General features: G+C 50.7%; 1 protein-coding gene across 1 annotated transcript in view; it reads right to left on the bottom strand.

Moving 5' to 3' along the window:
* Positions 1–223: 223 nt before the first annotated feature.
* The window catches only part of MYBL2 (MYB proto-oncogene like 2), a 36451-nt gene continuing 18017 nt past the window's right edge, over positions 224–18657 (bottom strand). Inside the window, 10 exon segments of the mRNA XM_030309568.1 lie at positions 224–749; positions 1362–1511; positions 2873–2977; positions 4375–4488; positions 5883–5982; positions 10693–10832; positions 13031–13345; positions 13347–13445; positions 16582–16685; positions 16688–16868. Of these exon segments, the coding sequence (XP_030165428.1) occupies positions 621–749; positions 1362–1511; positions 2873–2977; positions 4375–4488; positions 5883–5982; positions 10693–10832; positions 13031–13345; positions 13347–13445; positions 16582–16685; positions 16688–16868 (1437 nt within the window). The 3' untranslated portion in view covers positions 224–620.

Below are 18657 nucleotides of genomic sequence, written 5' to 3' on the forward strand. Positions count from 1 at the left end.
CAGCCAAGAATCCTCAGAGCTTTGAGATGCCCACAGATGAAACTGCCCCCAAGACACTGGGCCCCTCGGGGGAAGACTGTGCAGATGTACAGACAAGGCAATGCTCTGAGGATGAGGACCTAGGTCTCCACATCCCTCAAGACCCCAACAACAGTCACCAGGGAACCACAGTGACTGGGAAAGCACAAGCAGCGTCCAGGAGGAAGACGGAGTAGACAACAGCACAAAGAAAAAGGCAATTTTATTCTTTCAAGAAAATGTACTAACAGGTTGAGGGAATGAGCATGCTGGCCACGTCCCCCGTCCTAATCAGGGGTCTGAGATGAGGCCAGGCTTGACGAGGGCTTGGGAGAAGCTAAAGGGACTCCCTGCCTGGGAGAGGACCAGGCAGGCCCAGGGGTGGGACTTTGTTCTGTTAGCACCAGGAACCGCCCACAGCCACAGCTGGACTTGGAGACAGGACAGTGGGTGGCCCTGCTCTGCCTCCACCTGAGCAGTCTGGAGAGGGGCTGGCGGCAGAAGGCTCCCTGCAGGCGGTCATCTGAGTGTGATTCTCAAATTCACAGACCAACCTTGGTCCCCCCAACCCCCTGTAAACATAAGAATGAGCACCAAGCCCCTCAGGACAAGATGAGGGTCCGAGACGTGTGGCTGGGCTTCAAGCGGCCCAGGAGCTGCCGGGCTTTTTCTTGCATGAAGAGCTGGTCCCTGGTCCCCCCGCAGGCCACCGTCTTCCAGGCGCTGGTCATCTGGGAAGAGGCAAGTGAGTTACCATCCAGGGACAGCATGCTCTCAGTGAATGCTGTGAGCCTGTCCAGAGGGGTGGGGGACATTTCTATGACCCTCCTCCCTTTTGAAGCCACAAGTATTCTTGTGTTCCCTCCACCTTCCTGGTGGCCCTGGAGAAGTCGGTCCTGTCTCTGGGCTTCCTCAGATGTACAGCAAGGAGGCTGCACCAGGCAACATGGCTGTGCCCCTGGCTGTGGGCACCCCTCACGAGGCAAAGCTACAGCCAAGCAGGTTGGTGGGAAGGAACAGCAAGAGATTCATACATACAGACACTGAGGTGCGAGCAGCCACGGCAGACATCAAGATAGACATCTGCCTTTGAGGACAGACATGTGCTAAGCAACTAAACACAGAGACGATGACCCTAGTTACGAGACCACACCATAAAAGGGTGGGGGGGCAGGGAGGGGGTGCAGGTCTCCACCACATGGGCTCCCTGAGGGTGTGATGTCCAGACTGAGATCTGAAGTGTAAGTTAATCAAGCAAAACAGAGCCCAGAAGGGCATCAGGCAGAGGCAACAGTCTATGCAAAATCCCCAAGGGGAATACCACATTCGTGGCCAGCACTCACAGGGGCAGGTGTTGGAAAGTGGCTTCGGGACTTCTGCACCGCCATGGGCTTCTCGGGCTTAGCCTGCAGGAAGCCCTCATTAAGTAGGCTGTTGTCCTCTTTGATGCCTGGCACAGAGAGGCTGGAGGAGCTTGATAGGACATTTGTCGGCTGAAATCAAAACCAAGCCAAAGACTCACCCTTCTGCCACAAGCACGGTGGAAGGAAGAAACTAGTCATATCCCAAGCAGCACTACCTCTGGGCTGTTGGATCTTGGGCAGGACATTAACTTCTCTAAGCCTCAGTATCCTCTTCCAGATGGGGACTTCTCTGTAAAGTGCCTGTTTCAGAGCCTTCACCTAATAAATGCCCAACAGTGCTGGTCCCTTTTACATGGAGCTGGTTCCTCCCCCACAGCCTCAGGCAGGGGCGGGGGGGGGGGGGCGGGGTGTGCTCTAGTTTCTCCTGGGATCAGAAACATCCACAGGCGGGCAGTCAGAGATGGCAGCATCAACCAGCACATACACACAGCTGCACAAAACACCTCCAGGCCCTCCAGTCTCCCAGCACTTCTTTACCCTCCTAACAGTCTGCTGGGCTAGGTGCTCTTATGACAGGCAAGAGTCAGGCTCGGGGAACCTAAGAGATCCCAGAGAGCAAGAGCCAGTGTCACCAGTGCCAGGACTCCATCGGATCCACCCCACCCCAAATCCCATGCTCTTAGCTACTTGCTATACTTCTTTACCGTTTGAGAATTATTTTACATGCCCACGGTGATGCCTGTTACAGGTCTGGATGCACGGCACTAAGTCCCCAGCCTGGTGGGGCTCCCCACCCAGTGATGCTTCTCCGCAAGGGCTATGGCTACAGCAGTCCTAAGTCCCCATATCTGCAGGATCTGATCAGGCAATCCTTTGTCTCATGACTCCTGCCACACTTCTCACTGCCTCACACTGGGAAACATACCACTGTCAGCTGAGAGGGATCAACAGTGTGGCAAGCTTTCTGGGGGCAGGCTCTGCATAGGGAACAGCCCCATTCCTGAGCTCAGCAATGGGACCTGGAGAGCACCCATCCCAGGGCTGATGTGCCCCAACCACCTGGCTGTGCCTTAAGCCTACCATTGACCCTCTGCACATCACCACCATAAGTAGAATATAATGGAAGGTGCTAAGGACCCAGATCCATGGTTTTCAAACATGTTCTAGCAATGTAAACTCTTGCCAAATAAACCTTTCTGTGAAAGACACATGCAGAGCTATCTTGACTGAAGCTGGGGGTGGGTGCCCAGCCCCACCTTCTCCATCAGCCCCTCACTGCAGAGCCTGATATCCAGAAGCCTGGTCTGAGAACCACTGGGCCACTTTGCTGCCAGGGTTCCCCCACAGCCAAAGGGTTCCAAAGGCAGAGGGTCTCCAGCGAGACTCCATCCTCCGTGGGACAGAGGAGCCCTCTGTAGTTCTGGGCAGGGGAGCAGGTGAGGCGGCCGGGGGCGGGGGTGGGGAGGGCGTTTCTCTCTCAGACCCCTTACCAAGGACAGCACCTTGGGCAGTGTGGACATCACCAGCTTCACATCCTCATCCACAATGTCAAGAGCCAGGGACTTGCGGACCTTCTTGATGGGGCTCCGCCGCAGCTGGGGGTGGGGAGGAGGGAGACAATTAGGGCAGACATTTGGGATTCCTCTTGAGTCACCACCAGAACCTTGGGTACGCCTGCCCCATCTGCCCTGATCACAGACTCACGCCCTGATGCAGTGGGGCCTTCAAGCCAGGCCCCTGGTTGGCAAGAATGGGGCAGGGTGTGGGATGTGCAGGTGGATTGGGAGACCCTGGCCCCATCAGATTCAGCACGGAGGGCAGACCATCCTGCCAGATGCAACCACAGGAAGCAAGGACACAAATGCCTCCATCCAGACACCTGCTCCTCATCCCTCGATGGACCACGCATAGCTCCCAAGCCTCTACCACACTAAACACACCCCTAAAAGGCCTGGGAGAGAATCATCCAAATTACACCTCAAATACTCACCTGCAAACAAGGAATACAGACACGTAAAACCCGAGGGACACAGGCTTGTTACAGGAATGCCCCAGCCCCATGCCTGCACCTCCAATAAGCTGGTCAAAGGTCAGCTCCAATATCAGGGAGGAGCTCTGGGAATGACTCACCCCCTAACCCAGCAGTGTACCCTAAACAGGTGCCGGCATGTCTCAGAACCACCATCTGACATAGAGAGGTCAAGTTCTCTGAACCTAGGGGCCCCCACCCAGTGGGCCACTCCCAGACTGACTATCTACCTTCCCTACACACCTCTCTGGCACATTCCCATCTTCCCCCCTCTCCCAGAAGAAAGCATCTACAAAAAGGGGGAACACCGAATCCATCTGCTTTCAGGAAACCCACACACATGGTGCAGCAGAGGTGTGGCTTCTGGGCTGGTCCAGGGCAGCCCCTGCCCTGTACTCTGTACCCAGGTGTCCTTGCCAGCTCTCCACCTCACCCGAACCAACTGTCTCCCACCTGGCTCCCACAGCCCAGATGCGTGGCTGACTCCATCTGAGGAATCCTTGGAATCCCTTGGAATCCTTTTTGTGTCCCTTTCTACTCCCTTAATACCATGTATTGAGATGGTCGTGATGCGTTTGTCTAGTGTCTGTCTCCGCCCCCTGAGCTCTAGGAGGGAGTGACCACATCTGGGTCTACATCACCATTCTAATCTACTGCTCCAAGCCCAGAGCCCACCTTAGAAGGGTCCGAACACAATGCTACATGAGTAAGGGGCTAGTTCAGTGGGGAAGAGGCAAGGGTCCTGAGCACTAGAGCCTCACCTTGGTCAGTTTCATTGATAACCACTCTGGGGAACAAAAGGCATGGGGCTGCAGCTCTACCTTCCCCAGTACCCTCCTTTTACCAGCTGTCCCCAGACTCCCCACCCCCCCCCCACTCTCTCCCCTCACCTCCCCATGGCTTCCTTGGCCCGAGCTGCCCAGGCAGGCAGTAAGGGCATTTCCCACCCCACCGGCCACTCACCCCAGTCTTCCTCTTCTGCTTCTCAGGCCTCACTTCATCCTCAATGATGAGCTCGATGCCGGCCTCAGAGCGCAGCACCTCCTTCAAGTCCTCCTCCAGGTGCGGGGTCTGGGGCTGGGGGCGGGACAGGGCAGCCCATGTGAGGTTCCACACCCAGGCTCTAGGATACAGCACCCACACGCGCCTTGGCTATCCTAGGCAATGCAAGGAGGCCTGGGGCCAGGATGCTGGCCTCACACTCATTTGTGACCATTAACTGTCCTGCCTTGGACAAGTAGACATTAACCTCAACTCACCGAGGACCGTCATGAGCCAGAAGTGTACCTACACATCACCAATGTGACCCTCACAAAACTCAGTGCAACAGCTGTCATCTTCCACAAGGTAGAAATGGGAGGTTCAGAGATCAAGTGCCTGGCCCAAGATCACATAGCTATGAAGTTAGGACCTGGACATGCTCGAGCCCAAACTCCTTTACCCCTTTGTTCCACACTAACGGGGATTCTTGGTTCCATTTCCCTTTCTTGGGCCTATGGGGTTCCAGACGACCACTCTGGCCTCAGGCGGCAGCGAACAGAAAAAGAGAGCAGCAAGTGTAGGGGATGGCAACCCTGAGAAGTCATTCTAAAAGCCCCTACGTGCTCTAATTTTGGTTGCCAAGGTCAGATGTGCCTTATCAAGCCTGTCTAGAGAGCAGGCCGATGTCTCAGGGTCTGGAAACTGTATCCCCACCTGAACTAGAGAGGGCAGTGCTAACTAGTGCTTCACTGGGCCCATTAACTTCATCAGCTCCATCCCAGAGCCGAAGAGACCACAGCACGAGAATCCCACACATTGGGGGTCGGGGGCACACCACAGACCCTGTTCACAGGCCAAATGCTTTTCTACAACCTTTCTCTCACCTTCAATTCATTCTAGAACACCTGCCTCTGTTTCAGAAGCCCACAGTGCCAGTTTTCTGTTTTCACCAGGGAAAGCATGAGCATCCCACTGGGAGGAGTGGGTAGAAGGGCAGTTTGTCCACGGCCAGGAAGGTGCCTCACTGGCCCCTTGTGCCTGCCCACAAGTGGCTCGCACATGTTTTATAAAGAACCGGCAGTTAGTCAAAGGCTTCAGTGTGAGGGGCAATTAGCCCCAGCACTCAAGCCCGTCCTCCATTCCAGCCCCTGCCCATTTTCTCCCCAGCACCGATAATGCACTGGGAGTACCGAGTTATTCGTGTGTTTGATGTTGCCCCCACCCCCGATACCGAGATTCACCAGGGTGCGACTGCGTCTCCAGCACCAGCCAGTGCCCACCCAGCACACTGCAGGTGCTTGAATAATATCTGATGAATTGGTAAGTAGCTCAGCCTCAGATCCCCCATTTATAACATCAGGGTATTTGCAACCTCTGAGAGGTTGGCAGAGTCTAATGAGATCTCAGAGGGGAAGAGCTCTGTGAGCCGTACATGGCTGCATGGACCCAAGCAACCCCACCGTGCATACCCGCCTGGCTGTACCACATACCAGGGGCTTTAGTGGTCCATACTTCTCCAGGGCATTCTTGAATGGGGTCGGCGTGTGAGGAGTGTTGTCCATGGAGTACTTCTGATCTGGGGTTACAAACCTGCCAGGGCCAGAGAAGGAAGCTTAGTGACCGGGTGGGGGACAGACACCAGCCACACCGCCACAGGCTGCCCATGACAACCACCATCCCTCCACCTGACCTTTGGCCTTGGCAGCAGGGAGCAAGCCCCAGGCACATGGTCTCTTCCCATGGCACCTTTCCACCACCCACCACCTTTCCACCCAAGGGTCTTCATCAGGCGCTTAGAGGAAGCACCAGCCTCAGAAACAGGAAAGAACAGGACATAGTCTAAGAGGGCCCTGGAGCCCCAGCCAGGCAGAAGAATGGTTGAGACTGTTGCTCCAACATTAGCTGATAAATGAGGACTTTTTTTTTTTTTTAATTTTTTTAATGTTTGTTTATTTTTGAGACAGAGACAGAGCATGAATGAGGGAGGGTCAGAGAGGGAGACACACAATCCGAAGCAGGCTCCAGGCTCTGAGCTGTCAGCACAGAGCCCGACGCGGGGCTCGAACTCACGGACCGTGAGATCATGACCTGAACTGAAGTCGGACACTTAACCTACTGAGCCACCCAGGTGCCCCCCCCCTTTTTTTTTTAATTTTTTTAATGTTTATTTATTTTGAGACAGAGAGAGACAGAGCATGAATGAGGGAGGGTCAGAGAGAGAGGGAGTGAGGACTTTTCATAAACACTGCATGCAGGCCCAGTGAGAGAAGGTCAGGGGAGCGAGGCAATAATCCAGGAAGACCAAGTCCCTTCCCCAAGCCCTCTCCAGAGAGTGCGTGCCCCATGGAGAGCATGTGGCAGCAGCATTATTAAAGGAAGACATGTGATGCGAGATGGTGAAGCCAACGCACATGCTTAGCGTACCCTCTTCCCAAGTCCCCTCAAAATGATCACAGTGGGGACACAATGGGGAGGGAAAGTTTTAGCAGACAGAACCTGGGAAGGGTCTGGGTCCACAAGCCGAGATACTAAAAAACTTCTATCAGCCCTGACCCTGGCAGCATGCAATATCTGCCAATGAAGGAGAAGCCTACTGGGAGGGCCCAGAAGAGATCCCTCACAGGCCCACACCAAGCTGCAGGCACGGGCCCACCAGCTGGCCAACTTTAGCTCTCCCCTGCATGAGGCTGTGTGACCCCAGTCAGCTAGAGGTACCGCCACAGTGGACTCCCAGGCCTTACTGGGGCCGTCAGAGGATGGGAGAAATATCAAGGTAGTCAGGAACTCAGGAGCAGAGGCCAACATGGACACCATTACTGGGGCTGCTGCTCTGACCACCTCCCCCAGCCTGCCAGCCATTCCACAGGGAGATAAAGGCTGGAACAAGGGTAAACCAATCTTTATTTCCTGCCTCAGGGTGGGGGTTAGATAGGGATCCACTCAATCTCTTCCCACACAAGACTCACAGACACCCTGCCCGCCCCGTAAAGATGAGGAAAGACAGTAAGTGACAGTCAAATGTAAACATCTCACAGTTCAAACTGCAGTTCAAAGGGATGACTCCAAGTCTCTGTGGGACATGGAGCTTTTGCCCATGAGAGGTCAGGGAAGTTGAGGCAATAACCCAGGAAGACCAAGTCCCTTCCCCAAGCCCTCTCCAGAGAGTGCGTGCCCCATGTTGCATATTTTTGCAACAAATATGAGAAACTCTAGAACCTCTCCAATTCCAGTATCAGCAAGAAGTAGTAATACATGCTGTTAGAACACTAAGGAAGAACCGCTTGAAAAGGAAAGACAGAGGATTACTGAGATGAAAATATTCCACTCTGTGAGCAGAGGCCTCAGCAGGTGGGAGACTGCAGGAGCAACTGGTGAATCAGAAGACAGTCCCACATGCTCCCTCAGAATTCTGGATGGCTTAGGACAATGAACAGGAACGTGAGGGTAGACAGAGACACGGCAAACAACCAAAAGACTGTGTAGGAAGGAGGCCCTGAAGTGGAAGGAAGGGCAGACCACCAGGAGAACAAATTAAAAAAGAAAAAAAAAAAAAAAAACAACACACATTTTTCTTAGCTCAAAGTTTGAGTCCTGAGTTTGAAAATCAGGGTGGGGGGAAGAGGGGGCGATTTATAAAGAGACAGCACACCTACACGCCTGGCACATTTCAGGAATAACCACACACACACACACCTAAACACACACACACCCACAACACACAACAAAACTAAAAGCAAACCAAGCTCTACAAGGATCCAGGGAGAAAGAAAAGATTTGCTACAAAGGAATAACAGCAGGTTGGGTGTCAGATTTCTCCGCAACATAAAAACAAAGCAGAGCCTGCGGTTTGGGGTCACAGCTCTTTCTCCCTCAAGACTTCTAGATCCAGCTCCTGTGGTGGAAAAACAGTACACAGACAGCCCAGACATCAGATGGCACAGACCTCATACCCTCCCTGCTCACAGCCTCCTCTCTGGGAAGAACTCAAAAAAAAGCACTAACCTTAGAAAATAACCAAATTTTAAGAGTGGGGAAGGTTTGTGCTTTATGAACCAGTAAGATCTGCTCAACACAGCCCAGCCCCACTAACACACAGACCTGGTGACCTGGTGACCCCCGACTTCTCACCTACCATTCTCTACACCAGATTCGCTCCAAACCTACTGGCCTTATTTTTGTTCTTTAAAACACAAAAAGCCTGTTTCTGTCTGGAGCCTTTGTATTTGCAGTTCAACCTGCCTGGAATTCCTCTCTCAAAATTCTGCATGGCTTCCCCCTCCCTACAGGGCCATCCCTGATATCCTTCTAAGTTAGAAACCCCTCTCCGTTACTCTGTGCTCCCCAGGCCTGTATAACCCTGCTCACGGTTTCTATCACCATTGGAAATACCATATACTGAGCATGTTTTATTTATTTGTTAAAGAGCTGTCCTTTCATACTTCTATGGGGGGAAAAAATGGGAAAGGTGGGATATAAAAATCAGTGGGCAGGGAAACTAGTCAAATTGGAATGAAGTCCAAACAACCATTGCCTATTATACCACCTTGCAGATGTCAAAAATACTTCTGAAAGAGACAAGAGGAAAAAAAAACCAAAACAGTCTTTTGTGAGAAGAATCTGGATTTAAAGATGAAGTAGCAGGTCTCCACTTGTGGCCCAAATAGGACATTGGGGCCAGATTTACTCTCCTGCCTGAAACAACAGAGCAACAACACACTGTGGATGACACAATAGGCTTCAAGACCCCAGGCACCAGATGACCGAGGACAGGGACACGAGAGACGGGAGACAGATGAGGACAGTTCCTGGGCAAGCTCAGGGAGGGGAGCACAGGGGAACCCAGCAGGACCCTGAGTCAAAGAGATGTGCACAACACAGCATCACTGGAGAGGAGAGGGCTGCAACGGACATCTGCAGATGGGCCTCCCTGAATATTCCGCAGGGTACTAATCAGTGTACACATCTGAGGAGACCATCTGAGAGCAGGCAGAATGATGCAAAAATATCAGAGGGAGGGGGCGCCTGGGTGGTTCAGTTGGTTAAGTGTCCGACTCTTGATTTTGGCTCAAGTCATGTTCCCAGGGTTGTGGGTTTGAGCCCCACGCTGGCTCAGCACTGGGCATGGGGCCTGCTTGGGATTTCTCTCTGCCCTTCTCCAGCTCACACTCTTGCAAGCTCTCTCAAAACACAACAAACAAACAACAATAAAAAAAGGCCAGATGACAGGAGAACATCTTTAAAACCAAAGGAAAAAATATAATAAAAATAAACTCACAAGAAAACCTGTCAGCCTAGGGTTTCTGTACCCAGCAAAACTACCTTTCAAACATTAAGGCAACTTTCAGACACACAAACTTGCAGATTCACCAAACTGCAACATTAAGAGATGACTTTCAGAGAGAAGAACAGTATGCCCAGATGGAAAATACGGATTTATAGAGGAATGAACAGTAGTGGAAATGCTTTCCTCATGTGGAAGAAAACAGAAAAGCGAGAGCAGCAGCAGCAGACTAGGAACCAGATGAAAAGAAAAAGGAGAAGAGAATTATCAGTGCCTTTTGTGGCACCAGCATATCCACTTAAAGGCTTAGATTTTTCAAATTTTGGCTTGAACAGAGAAGCACTCTGCATCCAACATGTCAGTTAAACTCGGTCAACTGCTAAGACCAATTTCTGACCAGGGGATTCATAAATCTTTCCTGACATTGTGTATCATTACAAGGGCTAAAATTTCTGAGCTGATTCCTGAATTATACAGCTTCCTAAGGAGATAATTAGGCAATGCTTCTTTTACAGCAAAGGTAATAAGCAGAAGCACATAGCAACTGTCTCTACCTGGAATTCAGAGTCAGGATGACACAGTAAGTACACTTATATGAAAACACCTCCATAAAAGCAAACGGTTAAGCAACCTGTATAGGTGAAACACTGAGCTTTCTAGGCTCACAGCCTGACCTCCTCCTGACTGGGCACCATGGAGAGATGGAGAACCAGGCACTTCTGTCCTTCACATAAGGCTACTCAAGCACAGTGGATTTGCACGGAAAAGTCACACTAGATTAGAAGACTTTTTTCATGGCTATCTGGACGCTAGTCTGGAGATTAGAAAACCATCAAATTAAAAAACAAAAATGAGGAAGAACAAAGATGAAGCACCAGGCTATCCTGACAAAAACGAAAAGGCATGGTAGCCAGAAGGAGGCTGCCTTCTTGAAACAGTCTCAGGAGTTTCTCTAAAGGTGGTCCTGATCCTGGCTTGGGAGGGAGGGGCCAGCAGGAGTGGGCAGGTACAGCACTCACGCAGCGTGCTTCTGGTGCAGGGGCGTCTTATCCCGGTGCAGGGGAGTGGTGACCACCACCTTCTGGCTGCACACCGGGGTGGACGTCAGTGAGGGGCTCTCCAGCTCCAGTGTGTCCTGTTTGTTCCAGAAGTTCAGAAACTGCCAGGGAAGAGGATGGAAACAAGACAAAGTGACAACCTGCAGGGAGGGAGACCCTGACCCCCACCCCCTGTTCTCTGACGGAGTGTTCCTCCTGACCTGGGAGCACTCCCCCATCAGGCAACAGAGACTAAACACCAAGATAGCTCGACAGGACCCACCAGCTAGGATTGCACAGACCCCTGGGATTGTCACTGCCCCCAGCCTTTGCTTTCGTGATGCTGGGGGAGGTCCCTCCCCATGCCTGTGCTCACAGCACTGATGACCGTGCAGTCAGGACCAAGAAAGCTGACAGAGCAGCTCCTTTTCAGAAGTAAGACTAGCTCTTACACAACCTGTGGACAGGGGATGGTGACAATGGTTGTGGTGATGGGAGCACCTCCTCACACCAGGGCTAAGCATTCATACCAAGAATTTCTTATAGTTTTAGCCATCTGTGACGTAGGTGATATCATGACACCCCATTTTACAAATAAGAAGACTGAGCCTTACAGAGGTAAAGGTTCTTGCACGGAGTGCTAGAGACAGGACTCAAACCAGATCTGAGCCAAGTCTGCGGCACTACCCTCCCCCCCTCTGCCCTGAAGGTGCCCCTGGAAACCCAGGGCCATGTGCAGGGTCCCCATCACCCTGGGCTGTTTGTTGGGCAGCTCAGGGCTCACTGTCTTCCTTCTCTCATCAGCTGCCCTTACTGGAGGCCTGCTATGGGCTGAACAGTGTATTGTTGCCCCAAATTCCTATGTTGAAGCTCTGACCCACAGGACCTCAGAATGTGACTACATTTGGAGACAGAGCATTCAAAGACATGATTAAGGGAAAACAAGGTCATAGGGAAGGCCCTCATCCAAAATAACTGGTGTCCTTGTAAGATTCTATGAGAAGGAGGTAAGAGATTATAAGAGAAAACAGATCAGCACACAGACACAGACACAAAGGGAGACCATGTGAAGACACAGGGAAGAGACAGCCATCTACACCCAGAAAGGCCTCCAAAAAAACTGATTTCAGCCCACGCTTAATCTCGGCCTCCAGAACTACGAGAAGATGAATTTCTGTTGTTTAAGCCCCCTGATCTGTGGTACTTTGTTAGGAAACCCATAGTGATGAACACAGGGCCTCTTGCAGAAAGATACCACTACTCACCCCCAACACTGGCCTGGCCTCGAGCCTTGAACAAATGATTAAGGAGCCTCCTAAAATGTGCCACATCTAGGCCTAGCTCTCTCCCATGTCCTCAGGGACCAGACACAGTGAGATCCAAAGCCTCCGCCCACCCTCTTCCGGTCTAGAGACATGGGACCTCCACAGTCTACCTCTCGCCAGCTCTTCCAGTCCACCCTCCCAGATCCCCACCACCCTCTCAGCCCCCAGGACAGTGCATCCCCTCATTGACACCTAAGGCTCTCCAAAGCCCCCATCCATCCCCCAGCCTCCCCATCCCTCCTGGCTCTGGACTTCACACCACACTCTGCTCCCTCATCTCCATGTCTTTGTTCAAGCTGACAAAACCCTGCGCAAACATCTCTCTCAGAAGCTCTAAATGCCTTCCAGACCTGTAGGGGAGACAGGATCCCTCCTCAGCTCTCCCGAACAGTACTTTCATTACTGAGTCCCGGGAAGCAGCACCCAGGACACAATAAGCTCTCAATGACCACAGCACTTCCCACACCCCATTCTATTCAAGTAATTACAAAGCTGCTCTCAATATTCACCATCCTCGTCAAGGGCAGGGCTATGCCACACTCACATTTGCACCCCAGGGCTGGCAAATCTGCTATGAGCAAGTGCACAATAAAGAGATTCTTTGAGCAAATACTGAGTCCATTCCCTTCTTTGCTCAGTTACCACCTGCTGGCCAAGCAATCCCTCCTCCTCACAGCAAACCCTCCAGGATGACCCCTTCCCCCCAGACTAAATGCCCTCACAAACCTATAAGCCTTCTCCTTCACACCAAATGTCACATTTATTTGCATCTTTCCTGCTAAATGGTCTTCCCACCAGAGCACAAGCTTCATGAGGGCAGAGTCAGGCCTGTTTTTGCTCACTCTACACCCCCAGCACCTAGCACAGGACCTTGCACTCAGCAGGTGCTCAGTGAAGACGTGCTGAATGACGTCTGCCTGCGTGCCAGGCCCTGTACTGGAACTGGGAGTCTGCACACCGAACCCAGTGAGCAGTCAGGGTGGGGGTCCACACACCTGGGAGGGCGAGAAGGGCAGGGTCTTGACGGGTGTGCTCTTGGGGGTGAGGCTGTTACAGGAGTCCATGAAGGACAGGCTGGCGCTGTTCTCTGTGACAGGGGACAGGGCGACGCGCCGCTTCTTCTGCCGCTTGAGCACCGAAGGCGGCGTGCCGATGCCCAAGCCCCCCACTTCAGTGCTGGGGGAAATGGGGATCAGCTCGCCCCGGCTGCTCCGGCTCAGGTCTGAGATGGTGTGGCCGTCCAGACGATATTCGGTCACACTGGGCACCGGGGCGGCCGGCTGGCGGGGCGGCAGTGGTTGCTGCTGATGCTGTGGGCTGTGGCTGCACTGGACTGTTGCTGATGCTGCCCTCTGCAGACGGCTCCTCGGGCAGGTCAAATTTACTCAGGTCACACCAAGCATCAGGGTCCTGCCCAGAGAGGGGGTTAGGAATAACTGCAATACTCTGCTTTCCCAATGGATTCCTCTACGTCTGTATATCTCTATTTGCAAACATACCTGAAGTCAATTGTGCACATGGCTTGCTGTTTTTTTTTTTCTTCTTCTTCTTTTTTTTTAACGTTATTTATTTTTGAGAGAGAGAGTCAGAGCACAAGCAGCAGCAAGAAAGACATAAAGTGAAGACATAAACACATAAGTGAAGCAGGTTCCAGGCTCTGAGCTGTCAGCAGAGCCTGATGTGGGGTTCAAACCCACGAACCATGAGATCATGACCTGAGCCGAAATCGGATGCTTAACTGACTGAGCCACCCAGGCGCCCCTGTTATTTTTAAAAAGCAATGCACAGGCACCTCGGTTGCTCAGTTGGTTAAGCTCTTGATTTCAGCTCGGGTTATGATCTCACAGTTCGTGAGATCAAGCCCCACTCACAGGCTCTGCACTGACAGCGCAGATCCTGCTTGGGATTCTCTCTCTCCCTCTCCCTGCCCTTGCCCTGCTCACACACTCTCTCTCCCTCAAAATAAGCATTTAAAAAAAAATGCTTAATAAAATATGCCTAGTAAAAGAACCAAAGTTTAAAAAAAATGAATTAAAAAAAATCAATACATAAGGTATACAAAAAGCACAAAAAAAGAAAACTCAGATACCCATCAAGAAGTCTAGGAATAAAACCAATCACTGAAGCCCCAGGCCCACCTCCCTTGTTCATATCCTCTGCCTGAACTATTTACCATCCTCATGCATTTCTTTATCATTTCACCACTTAAACAGCTCCCTAAATGACAGCTAGGTTTCTGCATATTTTTAGCCTTAGAATAAATCACTTCTATATCCTGCATTTTTTCCATTTAAAATTACAGCAATAATAATACTTAACTCTATTATCTACGAGTTAGATGTTTACTATTAATAAATATCAGTTATGTAAAATATTTTCAACTTTTACAAGTTTTCATGACTGTAAAATATTCCATCATATGAATATCAGTTACTTAATTCCCCCTCTTCTGTTGGACATTTTCCCCCTATTTTTTTTTTTAAATGTCTACTTATTTTGAGAGAAAGAGAGCAAGTGGGGAAGAGGTAGAGAGACAGAGGGAGACAGAGAATCCCAAGCAGGTTCCGCATTGTCAGTCTGGAGCCCGATGCAGGGCTTGAACTCACGAAGTGTGAGATCATGACCTGAGCCAAAACCAAAAGTCAGACGCTTAACTGACCGAGCCACCCAGGTGCCCCAATTTTTTAAAAATTAAAACTAACACCTTCAGGAACATCTTGGATACAGATCTTCTCCTGCATTTTGGTGACTTCCTTGATAGAGACTCCTACAAGTGAAGTCTTGGTCCCGAGGCTGTGTGACTGGGTTTAAGGGTCTTGACCTGCACAGCTACATTCCTGGAGAATGTGCTCCGCTGTGCTCCATGCACCTGTCCATCACGGCTGCCTCCTTGGCCACTTCACCTAAATTGTCTCTAATCCCACAACAATCTTGCCAGGCAAGCATTACCTTCCCTTCCAGGCCAGAGAGTTGTGCAACCTGCTGAAGTCACTAAGTTTCTGGAAGCATTCTGAGAGTCATACCCAGGTCTTTCTTCCTTTGCCCAGTAAAGTACAACCCAGCCACAGGGCTGTTGGGAGACCAAAGCTTCCACTTTGGTGGCCCTGAGTAGACCCAGGCCTCTGTGGTGACTGCTGGTCCTTGGGACTCTTAGGACCCTGGGCAGTTATTCCTAAGGGTGGAAGCCAGCTCAGGGCCAACAGTGACTTCAGGCCCACACTCCCAGCAGCAAACCCCAACCTTGAGGAGGCCCCAGACTGATGGTGTCTAATGGACCAGAAGCATATTCCACAAGGACTGCCTGCAAGAACAGTCAGCAAGCAGTGTTTCCTCAAATGCTATAACAGAGCATGTATGTTAGGTAGCAAGTAACGAGCCTGGCACATAGCGGACACTCAAATGTTAGCTACCAGTTACTAATGAAGCATTTGGCCTGGCATACTGTTGGTGCTCAGTAAAACTGAGCTCCCCTCTCAAGTGGAAGAGGATGCAGAACAGTCTGAGGATGAAGGCAGGTAACACTGTGAAATGCCAACAGTGCCAGGCATGGAGTGGGTCCAACGCTCATCTTCTAATTTTCCCCTTAGGGCCTGAATCAGGGACTACATATGGCAGCCTCAGAGCTATTTATTGAACATATTGATGAACACATCAGACCTGCTTCTCATACCACTCTGAAATTTCTTGGAGTAGAGGGGACACCACAGCTGGACCCTGCAGCTAGGTCCAGTCCCAGCCACTGGAGACAAGAGGTAGTCAAGACAGTGAAGACCACCATGCTTACTCGCTGTGTGACTGTACAGATACTACTTGACCTCTCTGAGCCTCAGCCTCATCTACAAAACACAGAGAAAGGACATACCTTACAGGATGCTGTGTGGATTATACATTAAAGTCAGAGCCTGACATTTAGTACATATTCCATAAAGAGCATCATTATTCTTAGCAAGGATGGGAAAGCCCAAGTGGGAAGCTGAATGGGGGGTGCCTCGCACTGAACGCTGCTCCTGGTTGCCAGGCCTCTCACCCATCACCTCCTGAAACCCGCTCTACACAGCAGGCCTGGCTGACACAGCTAGGAGCTAGGATGTCACATCAAGAGGTTCAGCCCCCGCCAAGGAACTCCCTCCCAAGAGGTACGATCCACAGCCAGTGTGGCCTGAGTTACCAGAAACCCCTTGGCACTCCAGCCCCAGCCCCATACATGGTGCCTCAAGCACTGTGCTCTCCTGTGCTGGGTTACAGACCTCAAACGCCCACCCCTTTTCATCCTGGAGGTCTCAGTGCAGTGCCACCTCCACCGGGGAGCCCTCCACCACCCACCTGCACCATATATAGCATGAGTCAGGAGCTCCCTGAAGGCAGGGACTGCACAGCAACTATCTGTGTCCCCAAGCTCTGGCTCCCAGCCGGGCACTCAGCATCAACTCAGGAAATGTTGGCAGGACGATGGAGTGAACAGAAAGAAGGATGCCTGCCCACGAGAGAAGCACTCCCAGCTGGCGGGTGCTCTAGGCCCACTGTGAAGTGCTGTGACCAACATTACCGACTCGATCAAGTCCAGGGCTTCCGAGAAGCTGGACCCCACAGCAGGGATGAGGAGGTTTGCGGCCTCCACCACCCACTTGTAGGGCAGGCTGGTTTCTGGCAGGAGCCCTCCTGGTCTTCACGCTTGGGGAAGTCCTCCAAGGGCTCTGGTGTTCGCACTCCATCCAGGTCCGCAGGCACAGCTCCCTGCTCCTTAGAAGTGGTGGCTGCCGTGGCCTCCTCCTCACTGCTTTCCTCTTCCTTCATGGCAGGAAGCGCTGGGGGCCAGTTCGTCACAAGACTTCCCTGTTGGACACAAGGGCACACTGTTCGTGGACTTCTGGTTATGAGATATACACCATGTAGCATTCCACCTAAAATCGCACAACTCGGGGCATCTGGCTGGCTCAGTCGGTAGAGTGTGGGACTCTTGATCTTGGGGTCGAGTTTGAGCCCCTCATTGGGTGTAGAGGTTACTTATGAAAAAAAAGTTTTTAACAACATTTTTAAAAAAACATACAATCTGAATCTAACAAGGAAACTCAGAGGAATCTAAACTGAAACATAGCCTACAAAATTATATCATACACTTCAAAGGTATCAACATCACGAAAGGTTAAGAAAGGCTGATGAACTATTCCAGATAAAAGTAGACAAAACAGGGGCGCCTGGGTGGCTCAGTCGGTTAAGCGTCCGACTTCAGCTCAGGTCACGATCTCGCAGTCCGTGAGTTCGAGCCCCGCGTCGGGCTCTGGGCTGATGGCTCAGAGCCTGGAGCCTGTTTCCGATTCTGTGTCTCCCTCTCTCTCTGCCCCTCCCCCGTTCATGCTCTGTCTCTGTCTCAAAAATAAATAAATGTTAAAAAAAAAAATTAAAAAAAAAAAAGTAGACAAAACATTTACGACAACTAATTAAAGTCTCATCTTGGACTGGATTATGGACAGGAAAATGGAATAGGACTTGTAGATCAGTTAATATCCTGACTCAGTGTTAAAATCCCCAACCTAAATAGAAGCCTACTGTGAGTATGTAAGTAAATGCCCTTATTCTAAGATTCAGTATATTAAGGGATAAAGGGGCAAATGCATGTAAGATTCAGTATATTAGGGGATAGAGAGGCAAATGCATGTAATGGATTCTCAAATGGCTCAGATAACATGGCTCAGATAACAAAGCAGTATGTGTATACAGAAAGATAAAGCAAGTCTGGCAAATGCTAAAAACTAATTGAATCTAGGAGCGCCTGGCTGGATCAATCAGTGGAGCATGTGACTCTTGACCTCGCAGTTGTAAGTTTGAGCCCCACGTTGGGTCTAGAGATTACTTTAAAAAAAAAAAAATTCTTAAAAAAATAAAACTACAACTAATGAATCTAGTAAAGAGTATTATGGGAGTTCTTTGTACTATTCTTGTAATTTTTCTGTATGCTTAATATTACTTTGAAATAAATGTTTGGAAAATGGGTGTATACTAATTTTGTGACCAAAAAAAAGAAAAGAAATAGAGGAAAATCATTTGTGGCAATAGCTTTCCTGGAAGAACCTTGGAACTAAGGCTGACACGTTAACCTAACAGATGACAGTGTAGCCTTGAAAACAGCACATGTGATTAACAAGGCCTTCTAGAGGGCAAGGAGTGGGATCCTGTGTCAATGGGAGGGGCACAATGGCGTCAGGGAGAGGACATGGGCTCTGGATTCAACCAGAGCTTGGACATTTTTGCTAGCTGACCGTGGGCAAGCTGTGTGACCTGTCTGCGATTCAGTTTTCTTGCCTGTAAAATGAAGACACTAAGGTTTACCATGCAGGGACATTACAAAGATCAGCAATGATGTGAAAAGCACCCAACCTAAACAGTGGCTATTATCACTATTGGTGTCAAGTGAACAGGATAGAAATGGTTTGGGATACAAGCAAAGGAAGAAAAGGAGATAATTTGATTGGGGCGCCTGGGTGGCTCAGTTGGTTAAGCATCTGACTCTTGATTCTGCTCAGGTCACGATCTCACATTTTGGAACATTGAGCCCCACGTTGGGCTCCACGCTGACAGCACAGAACCTGCTTGAAATTCTCTCCCCCTCCTTCTCTGCCCCTCC

This window comes from Lynx canadensis, chromosome A3, assembly GCF_007474595.2.
Source record: "Lynx canadensis isolate LIC74 chromosome A3, mLynCan4.pri.v2, whole genome shotgun sequence".
Taxonomy (NCBI): Eukaryota; Metazoa; Chordata; class Mammalia; order Carnivora; family Felidae; genus Lynx; species Lynx canadensis.